This window comes from Mastigoproctus giganteus, chromosome 5 (genome assembly GCF_048544385.1).
Source record: "Mastigoproctus giganteus isolate SK-2022 chromosome 5, ASM4854438v1, whole genome shotgun sequence".
NCBI lineage: Eukaryota > Metazoa > Arthropoda > Arachnida > Uropygi > Thelyphonidae > Mastigoproctus > Mastigoproctus giganteus.
Window position 1 is genome coordinate 147,222,628 of NC_143579.1, and position 25,043 is coordinate 147,247,670.

Genomic DNA, 25,043 nt, shown 5'->3' on the forward strand with positions numbered 1-25,043 from the left:
TGTATACAGGTCTGGAGGCCTCATCTTAAGAAGGATATAGAGCTCTTGGAATGAATACAGAGAAGGGCAGCAAGATTTTTGAATGGAACAAAGGGTTGCTCTTATGAAGAAAGGCTTAAATTTTGCAAATTAAAGTGTCTGGAGACTAGGCACCTGCGAGGTTATCTGATTGAGGTGTATAAAGCCTCGAATTGTTTGAGCATGCTCAATGATGATGGAATTCTTTCTCTTCATCAGAATAATCATTTGAGAGGGCATAAATTCAAATTGAAGAAAGACAGATGCAGGATAGATGAGTGGAAGTTTGCCTTTTGCCAGCAGGTAGTTGGTTGGTGGAGCAGACTTGCATCCTTTGTTGTGGAAGTTGATGGCCTAAATAAATTTAAGGCTGAGATGGACAGGTAATTGGAATGAACGGAGCGGTGAAATGGGAGCGTTTTTTTTTTGTTTGGCTGATGCTGCATAAGCTTGCTTTCTTGCATCATATGCCTCTATTAATGCTAAATGCTAATGCTAAATATACCTACAACAATACTGGACAATCCTACCCATACAGCCAACACACTTGATCTTTTTCTCACAAACAACCCTTCTAAGTACACGGATGAAGTGAGAGGTCCTTTAGGTACTTCAGATCACAACCTAGTGATTTTCTCTTCTCCAATGGAGCCTTTATCTCATGGCTATTCCCAACCTCGTGTTGTTTTGCATTACAAGAATGCAAAATGGGATGTCCTGCGAGATTTCTTTTCTTCTTTTCCTTAGTCTGATTACTGTTTCAAAACTTCTGATGTCAACTCTGCTCAGATCGTGTCGGTGAAATTATTCTTGTAGGAATGGAATCCTTTATCCCACACTCCACTTTAAAATCTCGTCCTTTATCTAAACCTTGGTTTTCCAATAAATGTGCTAAGGCTGTTCAGGAGAAGAATGTTGCATATAGTAATTGGCTTGTTTCTAACTCTTCAGTTTCATTTTCTGCCTACACCAAAGCTTGCAACAATTGTAAAGCAGGTATTAATCAGTCCAAGCTAGAGTTCGAACAGGCTAAGAGTAAAAAACTTGCTTCTTCCCCTAATGGTAGCTGAGCATTCTGGTCTCTTGCCAAAGCTATGGGCCGCAACGTTTTCCCATCTCTGCTCCCACCTCTGTCCAAACCAGATGGTTCTGTTGTCACTTCAGCCAAGGTTAAAGCTGACCTGCTAACATCCCATTTTTCTTGAAACTCATGTATTAATGATCTTGGTAAAACACCTCCCACCATTCCCAACACGCTTCATTCAATGCCTCCTGTGGTCTTCCGTCAAAAGAATGTCAGAAGTATTTTAACAAATCTTGATGCTAAGAAAGCTCCAGGTCCCGATGTTATTTCTCCACTTTTTCTCAAAACCTGTGCTCCTGAACTTCCTCCTATTCTTTGCCGTCTTTTTTCACTGTCTTATTCCAAAGGTGTTTTTCCTTCTGCTTGGAGATTTGCTCTTATCCAGCCAGTTCCTGAAAAGGGTGACAAATCCCTCCCATCCAATTATCGTCCCATTGCAATTACTTCTACTCTTTCTAAAGTAATGGAGAAATCAATTAACTGCCAACTTTTAAACTACTTAGAAACCTTCTGTGTGATCAACGATCACCAGTATGGATTCCGTCAGTGTCGATCCACTGGTGATATTCTGGCTTATGTTACCCATTTATGGACTAATTCAATGGAAAGGTTTGGCGAAACACAAGTAGCTGCTCTTGATGTCTCAAAGGCTTTCGATCGTGTTTGGCCTAAAGGTCTTCTAAACAAGCTTCCATCTTATGGTTTGCCAACTGTTTTTTGTAATTGGATTTCTCTCTGATCGCTTACTGAGGGTGATGGTAGATGGCTCTCTATCTTCTAACTTCTCCACTAATGCTGGTGTCCTCCAAGGTTCAGTTCTTTCCCCCACTCTTTTCCTCTTGTATATTAATGACCTTCCATTGACTGGAAATCCTAGCCATAGTTTTGCTGATGATAGCACATTGCATTCCACTTTCCATTTTGAGAAACCTTGCGCTGCTCAATCAGCTTCAACTTCTCAAAAATCTGCTACCAGTTCCTTAAATTGCGATCTTCAGGTAATTCTCCAATGGGGCAAAGACAACTTATTTGATTTCAACCCTTCTAAAACTCAGTCTTGTCTTATATCTCTGGGAACTAAGTTAGCCTGTGCGGACGTAGCTCCTGGAAGCTCTTGGAACAGAGAAGTTTTTCCTGATTTATTTTCTGATTTATTAGCTTAAATTGTCATATTAACTTATTTTCTAGAGTAGCTTTATATTCCTAGTTACGATACTTAGTTTAAAGTTTAACTTAGACAGAGATTTTGTGGGTATTACTTAGTATCGGTAACGGTATCAAATCCACGTGTTACAAATTGAACGAGAGGTCTCTTTTTTTTAACCAAATTTAGTCGATTTATTAACCAATTGTTATATCAAATTATCTTCTATAAGTAGATTATAGACCTAGTCAGGATCCTTAGTTTATTCTAAATTGAGATAGCGAGATTTGGAAGCTAATCAATACTTATGAGTCCGTAGAAGTACCGTTCGTGAATTCCCGCCATTTTTACACGATAGCATAAGCTTAGTGTAGTATAGTGCATAATATAATATTGGCAATTAATCAGTAAATCTATTAATCTGATAAACTTTATTGTAAATTAAATTGTATTTTTAACTCTATATATATATAACGACTTTATCGTAACAAATAATTAATACATAACTATAGAAGTACACGTGATACGGAAGTTGTATAAAGGGAACTCGTAGAAAACACTAGATACCGAAAAAATAAATATAGCGTTATAACTGTTTTGGAATATAACTTAAGGATTTAATTTTTGTTTTGAAATTTTATTGAATTAAATCGGAATCATGACTCTGACCAGAGCAGCAAAGCAAAAGGCTCAAGCTAATGGGAGTGCTGTGGTTCAGGGGAGAACTGAGGGGGACAGTTGCCCTCTGAATCACAGTCTTTTAAAATGCACTGTTTGCTTGATGTTTGCGGAGCAGTCGGGTACGGGACATGATACTGCCAAGGGGGATGTCTTTGTGTGTGCACGATGTAAGGAGTGCAAGGAAATCAGGCGACAACTCAGCGTTGTTATAGGCCTTTATGAGAGCTTGAAGGACAGGGTGGATGCCCTCGAAGGAAATAAATTGAGGGGCCCATCAAGCTCTCAGCTGCCCACATCAACGCCAGAGCTTGCACTTGGTCATCACGCAACACAGCGGCAACCCCAAAGGCAGAATGCGCTGGTCCCACAGGAACTAGTAGTTGTTGGTGACTCTATTGTCAGGGAAACGGAGAACATGCTTTGTAAAAAGGATAGGTGGAATAGGACCAGGGTATGTCTGCCAGGGGCAAAGGTTGATGACGTTGTAGAGCGGATATCATCTTTTAAGGGCACAAAAGGTGATATAGTTGTACACGTTGGCACTAATGATATTAAGAGTAGGAGACCGGCGGAATTACTTAGCAAGTACAGGTCACTGTTGAAAAAAAGCCGTGAATTAGGATTGAATTTGAAAGTGTCTTCCATTCTGCCCAGACACGATAGGAGGGAGTATATGATGAGAGCCTTGTCGATCAATTCGGCCCTGGAGAGATTGTGCAAGGCTCAAGGGGTAGAATTTTTTTCAGCCTGGACTGTACTTGTTAACAGGAGACATTGCTTCTAAAGGGATGGGATACACTTAAATAGAAAGGGTGCAAGAATTTTTGCTGATGCTGTCGAGGCAGTGTTAGGTGGGTCGGAAAACTGCTAGTTGGGGGGATACAAGGACTAAAAGATTAACAGTAGGAACTGGCAGAGGTGGAAGTGATTCTTGCACTGCTTCTATTGAAATGAGCAGAAGCCTGAAAAACAAGATGCAGGATATTTCAGAGACTGCTGGGAGTCATTGCGGTACAAGTAAACACATGGGTTGTGTTAGGGTAGCTAAGAATAGAAACAGGTGCATGTATACCTGCGTGTACACCAATGCTAGGAGTTTGGTAAATAAATTTGATGAATTTGAGGTATTGCTCAAAACATCAAAGGCAGATATTGTTGGGATATCAGAGACGTGGTGTCACACAGATATAAGTAATGCGGAACTGGAATTTGGGGAATACAATGTGTATAGAAAGGATAGACAGGACAGGACAGGAGAGGAGGAGGGGTTATGCTATTAGTTAAGAAACACATAAAGTCCAAGGAAGTGAAACCAGTCGACATTGATGGACAGGGCAGTGTCGAGTCAATTTGGTGTGACATAAGCATAGAGAAATCAAAATTGAGAGTAGGAGTGTGCTATAGGCCTAATGACTCTGATGAGTATAATAAGATATTTTACAGGGAAATAGAGTGGACCAGTAAATCAGAGAGTCTTATAATGGGGGATTTTAATTTCCCAGATATTGACTGGAATTTGTGGGTTGGTCACTCGCACACTAGCAAGGCATTTGTGGATTTATTGGATGATTGTTTTCTACATCAGCATGTTCGGGAGGCAACAAGAGGGAGCAATACTCTTGATCTGATTATCAGTAGTGATTCTTCATGCATTAAGAATCTGCAGATAAATGAACCACTAGGTGGCAGTGATCACAGTGTGTTGAAGTGGGATTTACTCAAGGAGGTAACTACCATCAGAGGTAAAGGGAAGGGTTTTTGTTTTCGTAAAGGCGACTATGATGGTCTGAGACTGTATTTAAATTCTATACAGTGGGACCAACTGTTGATGTTACCAACAGCAAACTCAAAATGGGAAGCATTCAAGGAACTAATCTTGGAGGCTACCAGGCTTTACATACCAACTAAGAAATATTGTTCAAGGTTTAGGCCTAAATGGTTGTCAGATGAACTAATGAGACATATGGCAGAGAAGAAAAATGCATGGGATACATACAAATTAATGAGTGACCTGGAAGCCTATGATAGATATAAGTTGGTCTGTAACCAAGTCACAAAGGAGATTAGGCAGACAAAGGCAGACTACGAAAAATCCTTGGCAAAGGATGCAAGAAAAACAGAAAAGAGTTCTTTACATATTTAAACTCAAGAAGGAAAGGGGTGAATCAGATTGGTCCACTGGATATTGATGGTTCAACAGTTGAGGATCCTGCTCAGGTGGCTAACAATCTAAACGAGTATTTTGCATCTACATTCACGCATGAGGAGTTATTCAGGAAGGAGAATGATGTAGGTAAAGTAAACATTGGCAGTGAGCTGGATGATTTTGTAATAACTGAGAGGAAAGTGGAGGAGAGATTGTTGAGGATAAACATAAAAAAGGCACCTGGGGTGGATGGGATCTATCCAGTTATATTAAAGGCGGCAGCAAAGGAAGTAAGCAAACCCCTAGCCATAATTTTGAGAGCTTCTTTGGACTCAGGGGTGGTACCCATAGACTGGAGATGTGCAAATGTAACCCCAATTCACAAAGGAGGATCAAAGGCTGACACAAGTTATTATAGACCTATTAGTTTAACTTCTGTTCCAGGTAAATTAATGGAGGCACTGGTTAAAGAAGCACTGCAGGATCATCTAGACAAGAATTCAGTTATAGCTGAGACGCAGCATGGTTTTGTTAAGGGCAGGTCTTGCCTGACCAATTTGATTGGATACTATGATGTAGTCACAAAAGAACTGGATGCAGGGAATAACTTTGATATTATATATTTGGATCTTAGAAAGGCTTTTGATACTGTTGCACATGGAAGACTGCTGCACAAATTGGAGCAGTGTGGCATTGGAGGCAAATTGCTGCTATGGATAAGGGGATGGTTGAGTGGCAGAAGACAGAGAGTGGTAATCAGTGGACACTGCTCAACGTGGACTAATGTTATTAGTGGAGTTCCTCAGGGTTCAGTGTTGGGTTCGTTGTTGTTTTCGGTGTTTATGAATGATATTGATGATGGGATATCAAGTTTAATGTCCAAGTTTGCAGATGATACAAAGGTTGGCAGGGTTGTTAAGGACACCACTGACGCTGTGCTGCTGCAACAGGATCTGGAAAGGTTGAACAGATGGGCTGAGAGGTGGCAAATGAAGTTTAACATTGACAAATGTAAAGTACTACATATGGGAAACAGTAACCCCAGAGCAACGTATCAACTCTGCGGTACAACACTGACAGTGGTGGAGAATGAAAAGGACCTTGGGGTAATTGTGCAGGCAGATATGAAGTTCTCTGAGCAGTGCAGACGAGCTGCAAGAGTAGCTCATGGTGTCTTGTCAATGATATACAGGAATTTTTCTAGCAGGGATAAGGAGGTGATTATTCCCTTGTATAAGGCAATTGTTAGGCCACATCTTGAGTACTGTATACAGGTCTGGAGGCCTCATTTCAAGAAGGATGTAGAGCTGCTGGAACGTGTACAGAGAAGGGCAACAAGGTTAGTGAACGGAACGAAGGGTTGCTCCTACGAAGAAAGGCTTAAGTTTTGCAAATTACAGAGTCTGGAGACTAGGCACCGGCGAGGTGATCTGATAGAGGTGTATAAGGCTTTGAATGGGTTTGAGCATGCTCAATGCCAGTGGGATTCTTCATCTTGCTCAGAATAATCACCTCAGAGGGCATAAATTCAAATTGAGGAAGGACGGATGTCGGATAAATGTGCGGAAATTTGCCTTTGGCCAGCGGGTGGTTGGTTGGTGGAACCGACTTCCATCACTTGTTGTTGAAGTTGATAGCCTAAACAAATTTAAAGCTCAACTGGACAGGTATTTCGAACGAACGGAGGGGTGAAATGGGAGTGGTGTGTGTTTTTTTTTTTTTTTTTTTTGGCTGATGCTGAATAAGCTTGCTTTCCTGCATGATATGCCTCTACTAATGCTAATGCTAATCTCACAAAAAGGATTCTTCTTCAACTATGCTTATCTTTAGTGACACTCCGATTTCTAGGCAAAATGATATATCTCTTTTGGGATTACCCTGACTTCTAATCTCTCTTGGCACAAGCACATTACAAATATTGCTTCCTCTGCATCTAAAAAACTTGGTTTTCTCTTTCGCTCTCGGCATTACTTTTCTTCCAAATATCTGCTCACTCTGTATAAATCGCAAACCCGCCCTACCATGGAATATTGTTCTCACATCTGGGGTGGTGCCCCCAAAACCTCTCTCAGGCTACTTGATTCCATTCAGAAGGGGACAGTTAGGTTAATTAATGATTCATCTCTAACAGAGTCTCTCCACTCACTGTCTCATCAATGTACTGTTTCTGCTGCATGCCTTTTCTACAGATACTTTCATGGGCACTGTTCTTCTGAATTGGCTTCTATAATTCCCACTCTCTCTTTCAAAACAGTCTGAACATGTGCAGCCACCAGCCAACATCCATTTACTGTCCAACTTCAAACTCACAGAACCAACTTTTCATCTTCCTAGCTATGAAAGACAACCATTTCTGAAGCAGAAATGCAGCTTCCTCTATATCGATTTCACTGAGAGTTCGCCTAAAGAGATCCATTGCTGTTTCAATTTTTAGGTATTTTGGATCAAATACAGCTTTCCTGATCTTTTCAATCGAGTTCGATTGGTTTGGTTGGTTGGTTATAGCATTCTTTCAACAGGATGAGAGAAGCTTCAATTGGCCTGTGGTTGGAGGGAAATGCCGAATTACAACTGACTACAACTTCAACACTCCCATGGCTGGAAAAGATTCTCTGTAATGTTGCTTCTCCGTGAGAGAGGGGGGGACACCAATGCAATGGATGTTGAGACTCGACAGATTCGAAATTAACTGATCGAGTAGCTTTGATGCAGCTGGCAGGGGCAGGTTGAAGTCTCCAAGAATTTTTACTTTCTGGTTGCACTTGATAGAGGTCATGAGCCAAGCAGAAAAATTAGTAATGCATTGGTCTGCAATGGGTGGGGGTAAGTAAACTGCACATACTAGCAACTGTAGTCCATCAACTAGATAGCAGCCCAGTGCAGCCTCAGAATCGTTACCAAAGTATGCACAAGCCTTGATCAGAGGGAACTGTTGCCTTTGGCAGATTAAGACTCCCCCTCCTTTCCTATCTTTCCTGTTCACCAGCATAGACTGATAACCGATGTTGGTGTTTAAAGGCGATATGTCCGTGTCATCACGATGCCAGGTTTCAATAAGGATAACAAAGTCGTAATCTGCACTTAGAAGTATGTCAATCAGGGCACTGAGCTTGTTCTTCAGGCTCCTGATGTTCTGCATGAAGCATTTCACATGTTTATCGTTGACAGGCTTGATCTGGATTAAGTTTCTAGAGTTCCTTTCCTTGCAGATAGTGGCTGATTGGAGGTGGATTCCTCTTGAGCAGGGTGTGGCACTAGGACCCAGCCTACTAGTAATGTGCATTTGTATCTGGTTATCAGACTTGACGAGATGATTGCAGGATTTAGTCAGCACGGTTGCTGCTCTTCTTTCATTAGGTTGAAAGGTACAGTCTGGTTTGCTGCCTAGCTATGCAGAGAGAGAGATGCACCCTGCCCACCTCTGGTCTCGAGATAGCATGTACCCCTGGTTGCACATTATGGTCGCCGAAAGATGGCATCACCAGGAGACTTGCAGGCCAGATATCTGCGTTTAGATACCTTTCTATATTGGGATCTTTGACCTTGATCCGGAAAGAGGCATAGCTTGGATGCCTGGTGGGAACCCTGTACTGGTACTGCGTATGTCTACCTGCTTCAGAAGGGTTTCAATTTGTTCCACCGTTGTTTCTGGGGATAAGTCGGCTCATAAATATGTTAGATGGTTTAGACCTCTTTCCTCTACGTTGCACGATCTTAATACCTATTGGGTATTAATTTGTTTATAGCCAATAACTGCATCACGATTCTGATCTGCTCGGCTGACAAAGGTTTCTTTACTAAGACTAGCCTTGCCTTGCTTGGGAGGCACATTACTTCTGCTTATTGCTGATTTCTTCCCCATGCTTTCACAACTTCCGGGGCAGGGGATGAAGGTGAAAGGTTTGCAGATAACGGCTCTGTTGGGGGCCGCATGATGTGGGAGTCAGAAACCATTTGTTTCGAGTGTTTTTGAACGATTTGCATAGGTAAGGAGTCTGTATCCTGGATGGGCTTACTGATTGATTCCAGCAGCAAGGACACAGAATGGTGCGTAGAATGTTGTAGGTCTTCCAGCCTATGTATTTGACTCTCTTAGGGTTGTATTCTCTGTGCAGAGCTTTCTCAGAATATTTTCCAATAAGGTAAACTTACTTCAATTCTGACACGAGCTCCTCATGCTGCTCTAGGACCTGATCAGTTTGCACCTGAGCGTGTCGGCTAGGAGAACTGTGGCGGAGTTGGACATGCTTGCATTAGGTGACCTGTAGTCAACTTCGCCGGAATAGCCCGCTGGCGATGGAGGTGGGGAGGGGGAAGACGCTATCCCTTACCTTTGATTCTGTGGTGTTCACTTTGTGCCCATGGCATGCAGCACATTGCCATCGTGATCGCCACTGGGCTGAGGCATGAGCTAAGTTTTTTAAAAGACAACAGGTCTCAAAAAAACAAGCCTACAGGGGCCACTGCACTTGATCCAACAATTTGTGGATTGTGAGCATTTTCTGCACGTTTCAGATTGCTTCTGCGCCATGTCGCCACCGGTATAGTAAGGGTTAACCTTCGTGGGAAGAATAAAAGTTTAGAATACAGTACTTACTTTATGACATATGCTGAGAGACACTTCACCTATGGGGAGATTATCACCTCTTTCCTGACCTTGACAGTGGTTGCAGATGGTAAAGATGGCAATGAGTAAGCAAATTCTTCCAAGCTGTAGGAATGGCGAGCTTCTACGGCAGAAAGGTGCCTGATTCGATTTAACTAACAGGATTGTTGGAAGTGTTCGAAGGTACAGAACTTGAAGATTTTGACCTCGGAAGACATAAAAACACTTGGCTGTTGCCCTGGTACATGTGTAAAACTCTAGTCATTAACTTATATTTAAAAACACAACCAATTATTAGGAGCACTTGAAACAATGACAATGCCGAGTTTGTGCACGTGCAATGAGTAATAGAGATGATCCTGCAGTGCTTCCATTACTTTTCCTGGAACAGAAGTTAAACTAACAGGTCTATAATTACTTGTGTTGCCCTTTGATCCTCCTTTGTGAATTGGGGTCACATTTGCACATCTTTGGACTCAGTGGGTACCTCCCCTGAGTCCAAAGAAGCTCTCATAATTATGGCTAAGGGTTTGCTTACTTCCTTTGCTGCCTCCAATTTCCTCTCAGTTATTACAAAATCATCTAGCTCACTGCCAGAGTTTAACTCACTTCTGGCATTCCTCTCAGCCTCAATGGTGAATGTAGATGCAAAATACTTATTTAGTTTGTTAGCCACCTGAGCAGGATCATCAACAGTTAAACCATCGATATCCAGTGGACCAATCTGATTCATCCCTTTCTTTCTAGAGTTTACATAGGTACTTTTTGAACTCTTTGCTGTTTTTCTTTGCATCTTTTGCCAAGGATTTCTCATAATCTGCCTTTGCCTGCCTAATCTCCTTTGTGACTTGGTTACAGACCAGCTTATATCTATTGTAGGCTTCCATGTCACCCATTAATTTATATGTATCCCATGCATTTTTCTTCTCCACCATATGTCTCATTAGTTTATCTGACATCCATTTAGGCCTAAACCTTGAACAATATTTCTTAGTTGGTATGTAAAGCCTAGTAACTTCCAAGATGAATTCTTTGAATGTGTCCCATTTTGAATGTGCTGTTGGTAACATCATCAGTCGGTCCCACTGTATAGAATTTAAATACTGTCTCAGACCACCATAGTCGCCTTTAAGAAAGCAAAAACCCTTCCCTTTACCCCTGATGGTAGTTACCTCTTTGAGTAAATCCCACTTCAGCACACTGTGATCACTGCCACCTAGTGATTCCTTTATCTGCTGATTCTTAATGCATGAAGAATCACTACTGATAATCAGATCAGATCTTCCAATAAATCCACAAAAGCCTTGCTCGTGTGTGAGTGACCAATCCACAAATTCCAGTCAATATCTGGGAAATTAAAATCCCCCATTATAAGACTCTCTGATTTACTGGCCCATTCTATTTCCCTGTACAGTTTCTTATTGTACTCATCAGAGTCTTTAGGCCACTCTCCTACTCTCAATTTTGATCTCCCAATGCTTATGTCACACCAAACTGACTCGACACTGCACTGTCCAGCGATGTCGACTGGGCTTCACTTCCTTGGATTTTATGTGTTTCTTAACTAATAGCATAACCCCTCCTCTCTTCCTATCCTGTCTATCCTTCCTTTACACATTGTACTCCCCAAATTCCAGTTCTGCATTCCTTATATCTGGGTGACACCACGTCTCTGAAATCCCAACAATATCTGCCTTTGGTGTTTTGAGCAATACCTGAAATTCATAAAATTTATTTACCAAACTCCTAGCATTGGTGTACATGCAAGTATACGTGCACCTGTTTCTATTCTTAGCTACCCTAACACAACCCATGTGTTTACTTGTACCGCAATGACTCCCAGCAGTCTCTGAAATACTCTACACTAGTTTTCCAGGCTGCTGCTCATTCCAATAGAAGCAGTGCAAGAATCACTTTCAACTCTGCCAGTGACTACTGTTAATCTATTAGTCCTTGTATCCCCCCCCAAGCTAGCAGTTTTCCGACCCACCTAACACTGCCTCGATAGCATCAGCAAATATTCTTGCACCCTTTCTATTTAAGTGTATCCCATCCCTGTAGAAGCAGTCTCTCCTGTTAACAAGTACAGACCATGTTGAAAAAATTCTACCCCTTGTGCCTTGAACAATATTTCCAGGGCCAAATTGATCGACAAGGCTCTCATATACTCCCTCCCATTGTGGAAGGAGTATATGAGTATAATGTTCAACCATTACCTAAATATGTTCCTCCCATATATGATGACAGCTGTACCACTTTCTATTTTTATTTTTTGTTTTATTGATATTGTGCTGTACTAATTTTTCTTTACAGTTCTCCAACCTTCTGTTAGTTTTGTAATTTAACCCATAATTTGCTTAATTCATCATAACTTATAGGATATTAACATTCTTTCACCTTTCACATATCTACTACACTTCTTTTTCAACTATACTACCCTTTTAGTTATTGGCACTTTGTATAACTTTCACATCCATTTATGCACAGTTTATTCAATTTATTAATACAAACTTATATATACTCTTGCTTGCTAATACTGCTTTGTGCTTTTAGGTGCATCTGTAATACCTGACTCATTAATCTTTCATTTACTGAATACCTTTTTATTCTATGCAACATTTTAAACATTACACACACATATATATATATATATATATACACACACAGTAAACCCTCATTAATCCCGATCCTGTAATCCATATGTCGCTTAATCTGGAAAGCTCTAAAAAAATTTAAAAGTGTAAAAATCAACCAACGATCGGGCTCTAAGGTCATATGTATTGTGTCCGAGGTCATTGGGCCGTGATGGCTCATGCTGCACAAACAACCTGGTTCACGGCTGCAGTTCAGACAGTCGTATACATATATTTATCACATATTTTTAATGTAAAATAAACATGTTTTTACTGTTATCCACATATATTATGTTGTTTAAATAAGAGCTTTACCCACATTACAAAGCATATTTCATATAATCTGGACTTTCATTAAAACGGACACCTCGCAGCCCCTATTAGTCCGGTTTAATGAGGGGTTTACTGTATATATATATATTTCAGTATCGAGTATTTATCTCTGAGTTATGTTTTATGACTTTCGTATCTCCTATCAAGTTATATGTATTAATTTATAATGTTATGTTTGTAAAATCTAGATCGTCGTATATATTTAGTTAAAAAGTACAATTTAATTGACAATGAAATTTAATGAGTTTAATAAATTTTACTGATTAATAGATAATACTATACTATACAAAGCTAACAGATTTCTAATACAGTGCTTTGTGTTTCACTATCTAGTTTTACGTTAAACCTTATGCTATTTAGTTCGGGTTATACGTTGTATCGTATTACAATGGCGGCAAGTTACGAACGGTAAATCCACTGACACTAAGTATGATTAACTTTCAAAATCGATATCTAAATTCAAAATAAAACAAGGAGCATGACTAGGTCTATAAGCTACTTATAGAAAATAATTTAATATAACAATTAAGTCAATAAAATGGCTAAATACAATTTAAAAACTTAGCATTCGCCGGAGCTGCAAAATCTTGTCCGACATGTGGATTGGACACCCTTACCAATACTAAGTAATAACCTACAAAATCTTTATCTAATTCAATTTCATATAATTTAATTTAAATATCATGTAACAATTGGCGGCCAGTTACAAATGGTAAATCTACTAACACTAAGTATTAATTAGTATTAACTTTAAAAATGAGTATCTAAATTCAAAATAAACCAAGGAGCCTGACTAGGTCTATAAGCTACTTATAGAAAATAATTCAGTATAATAATGAAGTCAATAAAACGGCTAAATATAATTTAATTTGAACTATCTAAGTTCAATTTAAACTAAGCATCATAACTAGGAATATAAAGCTACTTCTAGAAAATAAATTAATATGCCAATTTAAGCCAATAAAACAGCAAAAATATAAGAAAAACATCTCTATTAACTGTAGCCGTAAAAACTTTGTCCGCACGGAGCTACTCTCATACCCAAATCTGGCGTAATGTCTAAGTTTGCAGATGATATGAAGAATGGCAGAGTAGTTAATCATAGTAGTCAGGGTATGCTATTGTAACAAGATCTAGAGAATTTAGACAGATGGATGGAGAATTCTTCTAAGTCGTAACAGAACCTGTGGCTTTGATTAAACTGTTAGTGTGTATTCCCCCCCCCCCCCAAAGCTAGCAGTTTTCCGACCCACATATCACTACTTCAATAGCATCAGCAAATATTCTTGTACCCTCCCCCTCTATTCAAGTATATCCCATTCCTAGCAGTCATGCACAAGGGTACATGCTCCTTGAGTGACCAGGGTTCAAGCCAGTGACTGCTAAATATGGTTGTTTCTTATATTCTCTATCTTGTGAACTCCTCGGACTGTATGGCCATCCCAGAATATAAACAGAAAATTTATTTATCTCTGTGAAAACATTCCCATGATTGACAAGGCTCTTATCGTGTTCTTCTTCCTGTTCTGTCTGTAGAGGATTTCAGACACTCTCACCTTTTGTGCTCTTAAAAGATGATAGCTGCTCTCCAGTGGCATTAACTTTAGTTCCTGGCAGACATAATCTAGTCCTATTCTTCCTGTTTTTTTTTTTTTTTTTTCACAGAATATTGCCCATTTTCCTGATAATTTAGTCACCAATTTTGGCTACTTCCTGTGGGACCAAGGATATCAGCTGCAGAGGATGGCTTTGTGTCATCTTGAGCCCTTGTTTTTTGAACAAGGGATCAAGCATTGTGCTAGGCAGCTGAGTGCTTGCTTGATAGATCCTTAATCCTTCGGGGTCATCAACCCTATTTATTCTTCAATCCCTCATATAATCTCATCAGAACATCAAGTTTGCTCTTAACTTTATCGTCAGTGAACACACTGAGACATCCTCTGTAGTTGTATCATGGCCTGCTTGAGGTAGCTTCTCAAAAAAGAGCACAAGTAAAACACAACATAATCCTGTTTCGTTGGAGAACTGCCTTTGAAGTTCTCCCCTGGATCAAAGCTTTCCTACTTTGAACCCCTTGCTTTGCTATTCTATGTCTGAGGCATAATTTTAGTCTAAATTTAATTTAAAAACAATATGCTAAACTAAGAGATCAAAAAGAATAATGCTTCACTAATCTTGTTTACTTAATGGCTGTACAAAGTACACTCTTTTAGATTATGCTACTTACTATGTGATAAAGTAGCATAAGTAATACACGTTTGTAAAATTATAAATTTTATAGTTTTGCAAACTAAAATAATTATAGTTTTTTTTGTAAAAACTGTAAATTTATAGTTTTTAGTCCTCTGCTGGTACTAATTACACTGCTACAAAACTACGTCGGAAAACCTCCAAGTATATCAATACTATAACAATGGTTGAAAAATTTAACATTATTATCAGCAAAATTTTTATATTTTTATTGATACAGCACATTGCCAACAGAAGTCCACTGTGGTTTCTTAAGAAAATAATGAACAAAATCACCAACTTTATCAGAATCACAAATAATAACTACACTAATGATTTTGAATCAAAAGTTTAAAAAACAATTTTTAAGCAATAAAGTTCCACTTAAAAAAAAAAGGAAGAAAGAAATTGTGTTCAGATAGCATCACAAACAGATTGTCTAATTGTTCCAGTAACATATACCCTGATTACAGTTATTAATCACCATGTCAACCTTTGTATCATCTGCAAAGTAGACATCGATCCTGATAAATATGCTTTTATCAATACCATTAATGAATATTGAGAACAATAAATGGGCCTGGCCTAGCACCTCTGGACTTTGGAGACTGCACTAATAACATTAATCCAAGAAGAATAGCCCATTGCTAACCACCAGGTCTGAAGTGGAGGGTATACATAGGTATATGCCCTATACCCTCTCGAATTTTGATGTGAAAACATCTTTGGCAGCACTTACTACATTTTTGGACTGAAGCTAAACCAATTAGAAAAAAAAAAGTTTCATACGGAAATGGCGTAGCTTCCTAAATTGTGCCAATGATGCTAACTCAGTTACTAAAGTTGATTCAGTGGAGTAAGTAGTGGGTGTGAGAATAAAACATTACATCATTCATATTAAGAGATGGAAATGACATCACTTCCTAAATGACGCTAACTCAGTCACTAATTGTGATTCGGTAGAGCTAAGTAGTGGTAGTAATATTATGCAAGAATAAAAGCTTCAAAGTCTCCCATGTTGACAAAAGAAAGAGTTCAAAAACATAGAGAATGAAAAAAAAAATCTGCTTCTCAAGATTTTGATCAACATCAGCCTTGTATGTGAACTTCTCATCAAGAAGCTGAACTGTCAACATCATGAAATTATATTCAAGGGCTTCCTGAAGATTTCAATCCAGAAAAAATTTGAGTTCAAATGAATTACCTGAGGATTTTCAGTTGATTCCTGAACCGACTACACGTATATACTGCAACAACCAGCTTTGATTACATCATCCAAAAAAGAAACAAAATCATATTTCAGCCCAACCATCTGTTGTAGACCCTCCACAAGTTTCAATAGTAGTAGAGCATGAAATCATTTACATGAACATCAAACATGACCATAACTCATCTAATGAATTTGAACAACAATTTCTGAAAAATACATTTGGAGCTGTTTGTGATACTGTGATCAATTATGGTATGAAAATTATGTAACTTTGTGCACTCCAAGAAGTGTTACTGTGTTACTTCTCTTAGAATTTCCAACTGCACACGTAACGACTATGAAGGCCCAACCCTTTAACCTTGTCCAAGTCAAGGAAGTTTTCATATAAAATGAAGCATCTTTCGTGCATACAGAGTACACATGCTGTTTTTTTAGGTGAATAGCATATACCTTCTGGTTTTTGAAATACTTGAAAAAACAAATATTAAAATATTCAACGTTATAACATTAATAACATTCATAAAGTATACTTTCTGCTAATTTTACGACTACAGCAGTGCTAATTACTCTCTGTCTTCTCCCACTCAGCCATTCCTTTATCCATAACAGGAACTTGCTTGATATGCCACACTGCTCCAGTTTGTACAGCAGTCTTTTATGTGGAACGGTATGTGAAATCTAAGTACATGATGTCCAAATAGTTTTTTACATTCACTTTACATTACTGCATCATAGTGATTGCTATATAACATCATTTCTGTCTAGATGGTCCTGCATTATTTCTTTAATCAGTGCAGAGAGGCTGCTGGTGAAACTCGTCAGTTTCTGCCAATTTTATACTGGAATTTTGCCAGAAGGGACAAAGTGGTGATTATCCTATTGCCTGAAGCAATGATTAGGCTGCATCTTGATTAATGCTTACAGTTTTGTAAGCCTCATTTTAGGAAGGATATAGATTTGTCAGGACTAGTGAACAGATGAGCAACTAGATTAGTTGGGGTATGCAAGCACACTCTTACTAAGAAAGACTTCCATTCTGTAAATTGCATTGTCTGGAATTTGGCATTTGTGAGTAGTCCTGCTTGAAGTGTTTAAAGTTTTAAATGGGTTGAGTAAACTAAATGCTAGTGGCTTTCTCCCTTTTCCATGTGGAAGGTTAAAAATATAAATTGCAAAACTGGTTGCAGATAGATATGAAGAAATGTCTTTTCAGTTCTTGAGTAATTGATTTTTGGAATAAACGTTAATCTGGTGTTGTGGAATTGGATAATTTGAATAAATTTAAGGACTGGACAAATTATTAAATAGATGGGCAATCAAAGTCTCTATTTTTTTATTTATTTATTTATTTTTTTTAAATAGGTGATTCTATATAAGCTTGCTTTCTTACATCAATTTGCCTATATGAATAAATATGCCCATCTACTCTTATCAGATCCATCTGTGGATAGAACACAGTCCAAAAAATGAGAGAGTATTGACAAAGTAAACTCTTTGTATAATAAGCTGAGGTGTGCCTGCTTAGTTTTCTGATCTGTTTTAGAGACATAGGTATCATTCCCCAGAGTTTTAATGAATGAAGACCTTGGCCATCTTTCTGTGGCATGCTGATATGTATAGTTGGCAAGGTTGCCTTCTGTTATGACTTAGAAGTATTTTATATTTTTCCATTTGTATTGCCTTGATCCTGATCAGGTAATTTCTTAATTTGATTGTACTGTAATTTTGCCTTTAAAAGAAGGTAATGGTGAAGCCCTGCATTATTTGCATTATGGTGGGGAATTGTCATTATCTTCAGTTTTTTGCAGTTACAAAGTGAATTTAATTTCTGTTAAGAGAATTTTTTCCATTGCTTGTGTTCTAATGTTAAGATTGTATTTTTACCCATGTACAATGTCCATAATATAACCCATGGACAAGGAGTTATAATTCTTTCGAAAGCCTTACTTTTAAAAAATTAAAATTAATTTTCAAAACTAACTGACATAGCCAATAAAGAAAATATGGAAGATTTTTGAGCAAATTTAATATTTATTACTGAACAAGCTTGGAAGGAAGTTCCATTTGGTTGATGAATATCTGCTGTAAAAACTTATATATTGATACTGTTCATGCCATTTGAAGAATTCAGTGGTAAACAAATCCAAACTGAAATCCCAAATGAATAAATCGATTTCGTTTATATTCCAGGACAACCGCTTGAGGTCAGAGGAATGCAAGCTTGTACCACAGTCACTGAAACACATGCACTTCTGTATCTCATGCTTGACCATTCAGCTATAGCAGCCAACCTTGCAAAAGATTCAGGATTCTATGAGGTTGACAAAAATGTCAGAGAATTGATTGAATCACATGCAGTTCCATTAACAAATGAGGATCTGGCAGAGTTAGACCAGTTAACTATTGAAGAAAAGAGGACTAGCAGGAATGGTAATATTAATTTAAGTCCCCATAGAAAAATAAATGGGATTATGGAGGATGTTCAGAAAATTTATTGAAGCCCCCAGGTAAATTTGCTATAGATCCTCTCTATGATCATGCTGCCAAGGCGAAACATGAAGTGAAAAATGTCTTGCCATGCTATTATACAATTTTATTTGATAAATTACACCAAAGAAAACAAACAACCCTCCATTTATTCTTTAAATCTGAAGCATGTTCTTCTAGAATAGACCTCCCTCTTAGTAATCCTGCTCTTCCTAACATGTCTTTCCTCCACCTAATACAGAACACACAGAATAATCTTACAGCATCCATCTACATTCATATTCAAATATTTTTATCTAAAGTATCTAAATATTGAAAAATAAATACATACTTAATAATCTTTTTTCACAATGATTTTTAGTATAATTTATTTTTGTTTTATTTTATTTTAGTATTGTGTTGAGGCCTTATTTTCATTAATGTATTTTGTATGGAATGGATTTTGGTCTACATTTTAAGTGGCCTTTTCTTGATTCCCAATTACCCTTGGATAATGAGGACCACCTGTACAGAAAAATACAAAATTAATAAATCAGTTAGTTGACTGTAACACAGAATTGTATTTTAAAACTTCACAAAGATCTGAAATACTTAATGCTTGTTAAGCAGTTTCTTTTGAAATTTCTGATTTTATATGTTAAATACTGTTATTTTTGTCAGTATTTTACAGGATAAAGATCTTACAACATATCCCAGTGTTTGGAATTTTTTAGAAGAATTATACAATGCAAAGTGTAGATCTCCTTATATGTTGGCATTTATGATTGACTTTTTAGAGGAACGTTTGCTGCGAGGAGGAGGAGGGGGAGGTGACAGCTGCAGCCTACACAAAGCATTACAGGTATATTTTTGCATTTCTACAAACATGAAACAAAAATAAAATAGTGTTAGTATTGGTAATAGCAAATGATTCTGTATAAGCAAGATTATATAGCATTAGCAAAAAAAAAAAAACACTTCTCACATCACCTGTCCAAACCCCCTCTTTTAGTTGTCTAGTTCATCCTTAAATTTATTCAAACTATCCACTTTCACAACACTAGATTTCTTTTCTTTTTTTTTTTTTTTTATGAAAATCCAAAACATGTGAGGTATTAGTGCATATTGTACTTAGTACTGTGCATGGGCTGAAGGTTAAGAAGATACTTTTTGACATTGGACTTGAATTTCCATAGATTGTAATATTCAGAAAATATGTATGAAGGGAGGTTGTTCCAGAAAACAGAAGTTGAAGGAATAAATGAGGGGGAAAAAAAAGTTATTTCTGTGGCTTGGAAGAGAGAGTGGGAATTATAGAAGACAGTTCAGAAGAACAATGCCCGTGGAAGTATCTGTAGAAAGGTATGCAGCAGAACCAGAACGTCCATGAGAGAGGGAGAGAGTAGAGAGACTCTGTTAGAGATGAGTCATTAACCTAACTGCCTGCTTTTGAATGGAATCTAGAAGCCTGAGAAATGTTTTGGAAGCACCGCCCAAGATGTGGGAATAATATTCCACAGTAGGACGGATTTGTGATTTGTAGAGTGAACAGCTGTTTGGAAGAAAAGTAACGCCGCGATCAAAAGAGAAAACCCAGTTTTTTAGATGCAGAGCAAGCAATATTTGTAATGTGCTTATGCCAAGAGAGATTAGAAGTCAGGTTAATCCGTCAATAGAGATATATGATCTTGCCTAGAAATCAGAGCATCATCAAAAATAAGCATAGGTGCAGAAGAATAATTTTGGCTGATTTTTATAAGGATTGAAATCAACTAAGTTATCTTTATCCAACTGGAGAATTAATTGGAGATCAGCATTTAAGGATTTGGTGGTGGATATTTGAGAAGTTGAAGCTATATGTGCAGGGAAAAATTTATCAAACTGGAAGGTAAAATGCAATATGATATCATCAACAAAACTTATGGATAGGATTTCCAGTCAAGGAAGAAGGTCATTAATATACAAGAGGAAAAGAGTGGGAGAAAGAACTGAACTTTGGAGAACACCAGCATTAGTGGAGAAGTTAGAAGACAGAGCCAACTACCATTACCTGCAGTGAGTGGTTAGAGAGAAAACTGGATAGGCAATTACAAAAAACAGTTTCTAAACCATTAGATGTAAGATGTAAACCATTAGAGTTGGCAGTTAATTGATTTCTTCATTACTTTAGAAAGAATAGAAGTAAATGTATTGGGAAGATAATTGGATGGGAGGGATTCATCACTATTTTTAGGGACTGGGTGGATATGAGCAAATTTCCAAGCAGAAGGAAAAACATTTCTTATTTCTTATTTTCTTATTTCTCTGGAATAAGAAAGTGAAAAAAGGCAACACAGAGCAGGAGTAAGTTCAGGAGCACAGGTTTTAAGGAGAAGTGGAGAAATATCATCAGGATCTGGAGCTTTCTTAGCATCAAGGTTCATCAAAATCATTTTGACATCCTTTTCACAGAAGACCACAGGAGGCACTGAATGGAGTTTACTAGGAATGGTGGGAGGTGGTTTGCTAAGATCATCCATGCACAAGTTAGAATTAAAATAGGTTGCTTGCAGGTCAGCTTTATCTTTAGCTGAAGTGGCAATAGAACCATCTAGTTTTGACAAAGGTGGGAACAGAGATGGACAAAAGTTGTGACCACTGGTTTTGGCAAGAGACCAGAATGCTCAGCTACCATTTTGACAAGAAGCAAGTTTTCTACTCGTAGCCTGTTTGACATCTATTTTGGACTGATTAATAACTGCTTTACATTGTTGTGAGCTTTGTGCAGGCAGAAAAAGAATGTGGAGATTTGAATACAAGTAAATAAAGATATACAACATTCTTATTTTGAACAGCCTTAGCACATTTATTGGAAAACCAAGGTTTAGATAAAGAACAAGATTTTAAGGTGCAGTATGGAATGAAAAATTTCATCTCTACAAGAATAATTTCACTGACACAATCTCAGCAAACATTGACATCAGAAGATTTGAAACAGTAATTTGACCAAGGAAAAGAAGAAATGAAATCTTGAAGATCATCCCATTTTGCATTCTTGTAATGCCAAACAACATAAGGTAGAGAATGGCCATGAGAGAAGGACCATCACCAAGTTGTGATCTGAGGTACCTAGAGAAGCATTCACCTTGACTGTGTACTTAGAAGGGTTGTTTGTGAGGAAAAGACCTAAGCATGTTGGCTGTGTGGTTAGGATTTTCTGGTATTCTGGCAGGTAAACAAACAATCTGTGCAAGGCCATTAGTAATTTCAAAATCCTCAGCCTCTTGACCAGCTGGAGTTGCAAACATTAAAATCAGCAAGGAAAATTACCTCACCTGTTAGGAGAGATGGAGAAAGTCACGTTTCAAAGAGAGGAAGTCAAAGAGTTCCAAGTGATTAGTGGAGTTGGGAGAATGATGGAGGCAACAGATGAATTTGACAGAATGTGGTAGAAAGATTTTAAGCCAGAGAATATCAAACAGAGGATATTCCAATTACTTAGTCTCTGATAGAGAATATCAAAACAGACATATGCACAAGTACCACCATTGAAACGAAAGGCATCATACAGTGAATAATTTGGACAACTGAGATGAGCAGTGATTGAATAAACCAATAACTGGGGTTCTGTTAGAAAAAGTACATGGGGTTTGGCAGAATGTAAATGGAAATGGACATCATTGAAATTAAAACTGAGACTATGTGAAATGAAATGAAATGAAATGAAATATTTGTGAAATGAAGAGGAAGTGTTTGGGAGGTTTAGATCTTTTCACAGATAAAGTTTGTTCTATTAGTTTGACAATTCATAGTGTATTCAGAAGTAAGAAAAGGTTGTGAGGACGTGCTGTATGAAGTAATGAAATTTTTGGATATGGCAAATGCATGGTAAGAATATACCCAACTCCTTGACATAACATGGCCTCGACAATGATCATGCGCATACACATTACTCAGACTCTCTTCAGTCACCAACTGGCAGAGTAGAGGCTGCTAGTTTATACACTAGCTGATCCAAAAGCCTCCTAGAGTAGAGAGTTACCAGTACATCCGATCCAGTAGGCTATCTGGATCCAGTGGCTGGCCTGCAAACACCGTTTTAGAGCTGTATCCTCGAAATGTAAGGAAGATTGGATCTCGCCATGATGTCCAACATAACCTCAAAAGACATCAATTATACTGCATGATGGAAGTGATCGGGGGTTGCCGGAGCTTTGCTCTGGAGACGAAAAATGGGCTACACCACTTCAAGCCTCTAATAAGCAAAGTAGCAGTATTTCACCGGTTGATGAGTCATCTACCACCTGGTATTGCCAGATAACACCGAGGGATGCCATTCTTCTGTGTGGTGTGGGTACCACACCTGAAGCCCTGTTTACGTTGGTTCGCACCTGGGTGGTCACGTCCAGTGAATGCACAGGTGCCGTATTTCAGGACTTGCACATGAGGGTTATACCCAGGGTTACTAAGAGTCCCACCATCATGGAGGTGCAAACAGAAGATTTGGCTGTCACAGACCAACTGTATTTTGCTGAAATAGGTCCATTTGATTTGAATACCACCTGAATATCAGTTCCATAAGCATTTTACACTCCCAGGCAAGCACACCTTGGAATACCTTCAAGAATGTCTGTGGTAGGCTCATGGACCAAAGATGAAGGTTTGTTCCAACAATCAATTACCTACTGGCTGAAAACAAAATTTCCATATAGTTAACTTGCAACCATCTTTCATCAGTTTAAATTTATTTTCCTCATATCTGTTGTCTGAGTGAGAGTAAGGATGCCATCAGCATTCAGCTTACTCATTCCATCATGCAGTATGACTGATGTCTTTTGAGGTTATGATGAACATCACGGCGAGTCCCAAACTTTTCTTACATTTCAAGGGTACAGCTCTAAAACAGTTTTCGCAGGCTGGCCGCCAGTTAGTACACCGAACATATTGGTAACTCTCTATGAGGCTTCCGGATCAGCTAGTTTATAATCTTGCTACTTCTACTCTGCCAGATAGTGACTGGAGGGAGTCTGAGTAGTGTGTATGCAGGGGACATTGTCGCGGCTACGTTATGTCAAGGATCTGGGTATATTCTTACCTTGTGTACATCATATATAAAAATTTCATTACTTCATAAAGCATGCCACCTCCACTTTTTCTTACTATTGAATGCACCATGAATTGTCAAACTAATAGAGCAAGCTTGTCTGCAAAAAGATCTAAGCTTCCCAAGCACTTCCTAGTTCATTTCACAAATATACGTGGTCTCAGTTCTAATCTCAACAATGTCCATTTCCACTTACAGTCTGCCAAACCCCATGTATTTTTTCTGAGAGAATTTCAGTTATGGGTTGATTCAACCACTGCTCATTTCAGTTGCCCAAATTATTCACTATATGATTCCTTTTGCCTCAAATGTGGTACTTGTGCATATGTTCATTCCAATATTCCCTGTCAGAGAGTTGGTAATTTGGAATTTCCTCTTTTCGACCTTCTCTGGCTTAAAATCTCTCTACCTCATTCTATCAAATTCAGCTGTTGTCTCTACCGTTCTCCCAACTCCACTAATCACTTGGAACTCTTTGACTTCCTCTCTTTGCAACTTGACTATCTCCAGTCCAACTTTGCTAACAGCGAGGTAATTTTCCTTGGCGATTTTAATGTTCACATCTCCAGCTGGCTTCCATTTTCTAGTCACACAGACCCAGCTGGTCAAGATGCTGAGGCTTTTGCAATTACTAATGACCTCGCAAAGATTGTTCATTTACTTACCAGAATACCGGACAATCCTAACCATACAGCCAACACGCTTGATCTTTTTCTCACAAACAATCCTTCTAAGTGCATGGTCGAAGTGAGTGGTCCTTTAGGCATCTCAGATCGCAACTTGGTGATTGTCTCTTCTCCAGTGGAGCCTTTATCTCATGAGTATTCCCATCCTTGTGTTGTTTGGCATTACAAGAATGCAAAATGGGATGATCTGCAAGATTTTGTTTTTTCTTTTCCTTGGTCAGATTACAGTTTCAAAACTTCTGATGTCAACATTTTCTCAGATCGTGTCAGTGAAATTATTCTTGTAGGAATGGAATCCTTTATTCCACACTTCACTTTAAAATCTCGTCCTCTATCTAAATCTTGGTTTTCCAATAAATGTGCTAAGGCTGTTCAAGAGAAGAATGTTGCATAACCTGATTGGCTTGTTTCCAATTCTTCCAGTTTCATTTTCTGTCTACACCAAAGCTTGCAACAATTGTAAAGCAGTTATTAATCAGTCCAAATTAGATTTTGAACAGGCTAAGAGTAGAAAACTTGCTTCTTGCCCTAATGGTAGCCAAGCATTCTGGTCTCTCGCCAAAGCTATTGACCGAAACCTTTACCCATCTCTGCTCCCACCTCTGTCAAAACCAGATGGTTCTATTGTCACTTCAGCCAAGGAAAAAGCTGACTTGCTAGCATCCCATTTTTCTTCCAACTCATGTATTAATGATCTTGGTAAAACACCTCCCACATTCCCAAC

At 38.4% G+C, this 25,043-nt stretch overlaps 1 protein-coding gene across 2 annotated transcripts in view; it reads left to right on the top strand.

Annotated features, from left to right (window-relative positions):
• The window catches only part of Fnta (farnesyl transferase alpha), a 248,398-nt gene that overhangs the window by 196,316 nt on the left and 27,039 nt on the right, over positions 1–25,043 (top strand). For both annotated transcript variants that reach the window (XM_090374220.1, XM_090374221.1), the window contains one exon: positions 19,232–19,412. In XM_090374220.1, coding sequence (XP_090230346.1) covers positions 19,232–19,412 — 181 coding nt within the window. The remainder of the gene's footprint in view (positions 1–19,231; positions 19,413–25,043) is intronic.